This window comes from Copidosoma floridanum, unplaced genomic scaffold (genome assembly GCF_036245765.1).
Source record: "Copidosoma floridanum isolate Cflo_tuat_1 unplaced genomic scaffold, Cflo_Japanese_pri ptg000026l, whole genome shotgun sequence".
NCBI classification, from domain to species: domain Eukaryota; kingdom Metazoa; phylum Arthropoda; class Insecta; order Hymenoptera; family Encyrtidae; genus Copidosoma; species Copidosoma floridanum.
In genome coordinates, this window is record NW_028321903.1 from 3,322,382 (window position 1) to 3,328,381 (window position 6,000).

Sequence of the window (6,000 nt, forward strand, 5' to 3'; positions counted from 1 at the left end):
ATAAAAAATTTTTAACCACAAAAAACTTATAATTTTTTTTAATTTGAAAATCTTCATTCTAATCTTAGTAAAATATTAAATTAGATCATGTTATTCAAAGCCACTATAAGGAAAAGAAAACTATGATAAAGTGTTTCATTGATCTAAAAAATTAAGTCACGTGTTGAGATTATTCAAAATCGACATACACAAACAGATATACCTGATGACTGGCGACGTCACTTTGTCCATATTCTTCATTTATAATACCAAATGCCTGAGGTTCTTTATATTCAGGTAACTACACCGACATTGCTGACACGCTCTCTACTCTCATCTACTACTGTGCTTGAATCCAGGATACATAATGTGTGCATGTGTGCATACATACTGATACTCATCAAAACAACGATTCATTCATCATAAAAAGTATAATTATTCACATTATCATTACTTTTTCACTTTCATGACAAATAGAATGATTTTTAGGAACTTAAACAAGTTGAAAAACAAAACTTGATTTTTTGTTTCTTTGACCTCAACAGAAGTTGGAGGATCCCTCTTAAACTAGTATAAAATATAAATAAATCATGTTTATCTTAGAAGTTAGACTTGTATTTTTTTATACATACAATGATATAAGCTTTTCTTGTATAAAATAATGTGTCACACTTATTGCGAGGTGAAAAGATAATCATGATAAATAACTTGAAATGCAACATTTTTCAAAAAAGTATTATTTCCATTTGTTTTGTCTAAGTTAAAGAAATGTAAAATCAGAGTTCATCCCAATAACTATAACACCTCTAATACAATCTTTCATTTAAAGTACTTCTAAATTCATTTAAAAATCAGACTTGCTCAAGAAAAAATGTCCCAATGGGTTAGTTTTTACTGATTTTATGTTTAAAATTACTTTTAACTTGTATTTCCATTGTTTTAAATATTATGTAGTATTTGAAGATTGATTTGATAACTCTGTAGGAAAATTTGAATCTTTTTTCTTAAATGTTTGGCGTATAAAAGTTATCAATTACATAAAGTGTCAAAGCGTTACATAAGCTATTAAGTCATAAAATGCAGTGACTAACCGTTTAAAGGCACACATTGTGTTTTCATAGCTTTCTCCGGCTCCTGAAAAATATGACACAAATAACACATAAAACAGCACTCATAAATTGCGCGTTAAGTACTTAGTACCTTATGAGTAAGTCTATGTTACTGCTACCGAAAAAAAAAAACCAGAACCAACCATAATATGACATTTACTGCATACATGCAAATGTTTACTTGCTGATAAATAATAACAAAAAATATGCACAAATAGCGTTGGCTATTGATTATTGTGGCACACTAACCTCCTCTGTGACTAATGTGGCGGCACGTGAATTTGATTTTTTTTTTTTTATGTATCAAAGTCGGAAATTTGAAAAAAAATAATGATGTAAATAAGTAACTACCAAACAGTGTGTAAAACAACATCTTTCTTTCGTAATTACTAAATTTAAAAATGAAAGATTCTACACTTGCAGTACCAAAATAAATTACATATACCTGGTCACTTAATATAGGCCAAGAGCTGAGGCCTGAGGGTGGTCAAAATCTTAACCAGCTGCCACTCTCACCTCTCACCGATCGGAAAGCTTAGCGGGGGTCTATAGGTTGTGCCTGCCTAGGCAGCTTAGCTAGCCTGGCTAGGTCCTAGCGAGGCAAAAGTATAGAGGCAGATGGCGTGATGTAACGCGGCTTAGCTTGGCCCTAGTTAGGCAACCTCTCTAGAGTATTTTCTGCATACCCCACCAAACGAGAAATGAATTCTTAGACTAGGAAAATAAACAATAGTATAATATTTTACAACAATGGTAACTTTTTCTTTTATAAAATAAATTATTTTTAACAATTTAAAAAAATACAGTAGAGAAAAAATAGTGTCAATTGAATAAAAATGTGAGAATATTTTAAATGTTTTAGTCCTCAGCATTTTGATTTCGACCCTCTTTACTATATTTAGCCATTCGACCTTCTGACCAGTCCTTTGAATAAAGAAAGATAGTTCCCAGAGTGTTCAGGATATCCTTCTCACTAATGTATTTTTCAGAAGTTTTCCATACAACTTTTATCGTCATCTCAGTTAAAAATTTATAGCTAAAATTATACCTATAAATTATAGCTATAATTATACCTATAAATTATAGCTACAATTATAGCTATAACTACCTATAAAACAGCTATAATAATGTATAAAATTCAGCTATAAATATAGCTATAAATTACAGCTGTAATCTTTTCACAAATTTTGAATAAAAATTAGTTTAAAATCAGATTTTTTCAACATATATCGATCAGTGTAGACGGTATCATCCGTGTGATAACAGTAAAACTGAGGGCCTAAAGTATTTTTAAACAATTTTTACAAAACTTGAAATTGTATATGATTTCTTGTTTTTTTTCTACTTATTAAAAAATACTTCAGGCCCCCAGTTTTACTGTTATCATACGGATGATACCGTCTACACTGATCGATATATGTTGAAAAAATCTGATTTTAAACTAATTTTTATTCATTATTTGTGAAAAATTTACAGCTGTAGTTTATAGCTATATTTTTAGCTGAATTTTATAGAATATTATAGCTGTTTTATAGGTAGTTAAAGCTATAATTATAGCTATAAATTATAGGCATATTAATAGCTATAAATTTTTGACTGAGCAACGATATTGTAATTTGCACGAATATTGGAGCGATGTATTTCTTCTTCTTTCTCCTTTGCAATTGCACGTTTTAAAGCACGATATCTCTTGACCCTTTTCTTACTTAATGACAACAATCGTTTCACTCTCTCACTTATTTTACAAAAAAAATTTTTTTTAATCTATTTAATAAAAATGCAGAGAACTCTTGACATGTTAGTTAATTATCTTACACACACTGCTCTAAAATGGCTGTCATTTGCATCACCCGATCGGAAAGTTAGAAGGGCTCCCACGCTAGTTAGCTGGGGCCTATGTGAGCTGCCTAGGTGGTATCAAGCTAGGATTGTAATGGGACTCTGGGTGGGTGCTAACTGGGGACAAGAAAGTTATCGTCCACCTAGCTGTTCCTTGTACGCATCGAAAGATTCGAGAGTGGAAAGGTATTTATATATATATATATATATATATATATGGGACAGCTGTATAACTATGTATATTGCAGATTGTATGTAATGTGAGTATATTGAAAAGTAAAGCAGTAATTACTTATATTAAGTATTAAATACGAAGATTTACTCAAGTTTTGTTATTTTAGTAAATTACTACGGGTGGTAAAAAATAGCGTTTATTATTGTTAAATTTAAAAAGAGTTCGTGAGTAAATAAAATTTTGAAGCGTGGAATAATCAATGAAGTGGGAGTATTTAATAATGAGAGTAATTTGCAAACAAATTATGCTAATGAATGTCATTACGAACTAGACTTATATGCGTTGCCTATATTAATTATTAAATTTTATTTTCATACCTCTCTTTATTTTTCTAACCCTGTCCTTTATAAGTTGATTGGGATGCCAACATTGGCCTCACATAATATGCCCCATTACACTGTGCCATCTACCTCTATGTGTTTGGACCTACATAGGTAACTGCAGGGTAACCAATGTAGGATGTAGGGCGCACATGTACATTGTAGGCCCAAGCCCAACATGAAGCCCTCTCAAGGGCAGTCCGGAGATGGTTAAAATTTTTCTACCTTATCAGTAAAGTTACTCGAATTGCATATTTTTATAAAATTATTTATTGAGCAGGTAGCTATTTTATCTTAAAAATAAGATGTTGGATTGATAAGATGTAATCTGATTTTTCACTTTTTGCCTTGAATTCTCAATCAATTTTGCCAAGTGTGGGCTTGATTTGTTCTTTGATGACCTGCTCAATAAATAATTTCATAAAGCTATGCAATTCGAGTACCCTTACCGATAAGGTAGAAAATTTTAACTATCTCCGGACTGCCCTTAAGCTTTTTCGATCGGGGCAATTGTATATATTGTAGATACAGTATAAGAAAAAGTGAGATGGAAGATACCTAGCTAGGCTTCCTACCTAATCCCTACCAATTCCACCATAACAAAACCTACCTCTCAGTCTCACCTGCAGAATTGAGAAACCTTATGATTCATAGAGATCCGAAATATTTTGGTCATATTTTATTCTGGTTAAGAGTTTTGTCGGTAAGGTAAAGGTGAGAAAATGACTCCCATACCGATGATCTAATGCTCATATTAGAAAATAGATGAGACTTTGTAGATAAGATTACAATATCTTTTTTTATGGTCGATTTTCGGGTGCAAGATAAATTCTAATCTTGCCACAGATGGCAATTCCAGTTTACAACTTTTTTGTGATTAATCCGTTGGTTTTAGTTGCGGCTGGTTTATAAAATATGGCATATGGTACTTCTTAAATACCAATAAAACTTTTCACCACAATAAAATATAGCCAAAACATTTGAGATCTCCTCAAATCATAAGGTTCCTCTATTCTGCTGAGAGTGGCGGCTGGTTAAGATTTTGACCACCCTCCCGCCTCAGATCTTGGTCTAATAAGAGATGTGCAAATCCAGTGGAGGGTATGTATCTTACTTAAGGTGAGTTACTTAATTTCTGACTAAGTCAGAAACTGGTCACATACCTCATGATGTTTCTGACGTTATTTTGGACATTGTAAATTGTTGAATTTCAGTAATTTTCGTGCAAAAATCTGTGTATTCTAACGATTTTCATAACTTGTAGCTCCTCAATCTTACAATAGACTCGCAGTTTACATCGTTAAAAAAGTGAAAATGGAAAAATATTTAATTTAACGACATTAACCTTTCGCACAAAAAGACTATATCCTTAACAGAAATCTAAACAAAGTAACTAGGTTCAGATTTGAGTGCGTATTTTAATTACTGACGATTCTGCCATTTCTGACATATTTCTGACGTTTCTGACAGTTTCTGACAGGTATGTGTCATTAACCTCCGAGTCGCGTCGGAAACCCACCACTGGAAACCTGGTAAGGAGGTTTTACAACACGTCTTGCGTAATTTATCTAATTTATGTAGTTAATGTCATGAGTAAATGGGTTTCACAAGAGTTTATTTACGGTCATCTGTTCCTGATTACAGTAGATTACGAATTACGAGTCACTGCTGGTCACAAATATTTTTTTTTTTTTTTTTTTTTTTTTTTTTTTTTTTTTTTTTTTTTTTGTTTGATGGAGCGGGGAGGGGAAAATCTTCATAGACACCCCAGCTAATCCGGTGGTAGTGTCGGATTCATCCGGTGTGCCTACCGACTAAAAACTAACCTCCCCGCATGGGACAGGTCCGTGAGGACCACTCCCCTAGAAGACAAAAGGGCACAAGAGGAGAAAGAAAAAGGAAAATAACGGAGAATTTCGGAGGCCGACTCGCTCTCGAAGAGATGAGAGGAGGGGGCACTTACGCATCTGGGCGAAGCTCGAGTCTTGGCTTGCGCCGGAATAGAGTTAGAGAAGCTTGAATTTTTTGTTATTGTATGTGTGTGTGTGTAGATGTGTGAGTCCGCTGGGTATTGTGTATTTGGAAGCGTACTTGTGATTAGTGTAAGTGTTGTATGGGGTTGAGGCCGTAGAGGATACGGGGGATAGAAGGGTTCTCCTGAAGGGAGCGCACGAATTGAAGTCGCGTTCGTTTCGTCGAGATCATGGAGATGGAGATGATGCATCCGATGGAAGCAGGGGAGATTGAAGACCTAGAGTGTATTGAGGATCCTCGGGGTTCTGTGCTAGAGCGCAGGGACGTCTTATAAGGTCGAAGCGACCGGGTTGGAGGTTCGCGAGTGCGGCGATGGTGGGGTTTGGGTGGTCCGTAATGGAGGCGCGGATTTTAGACGCAAGGACGGTGGCTGCTTGTATTGGAGGGACGATGTTAAACTCCTTGATAATCTGAGTATTCCTGATGTACCACGGAATACCCAGGACCGACCTCAGTATTTTCATGAAAGGGCCCTGGATGCCCT

The 6,000-nt window shown here is 34.4% G+C and overlaps 1 protein-coding gene across 1 annotated transcript in view; it reads right to left on the minus strand.

The window, feature by feature from the left end:
• LOC106641560 (lysophospholipase D GDPD1) overlaps window positions 1-1,518 on the minus strand; it is a 75,100-nt gene extending 73,582 nt beyond the window's left edge. The window contains exons 1-2 of the mRNA XM_089595588.1: window positions 1,338-1,518; window positions 1,071-1,113 (exon numbers count right to left, since the gene is read on the minus strand). Of these exons, the coding sequence (XP_089451714.1) occupies window positions 1,071-1,113; window positions 1,338-1,461 (167 nt within the window). The 5' untranslated portion in view covers window positions 1,462-1,518. The remainder of the gene's footprint in view (window positions 1-1,070; window positions 1,114-1,337) is intronic.
• Window positions 1,519-6,000: the final 4,482 nt, after the last annotated feature.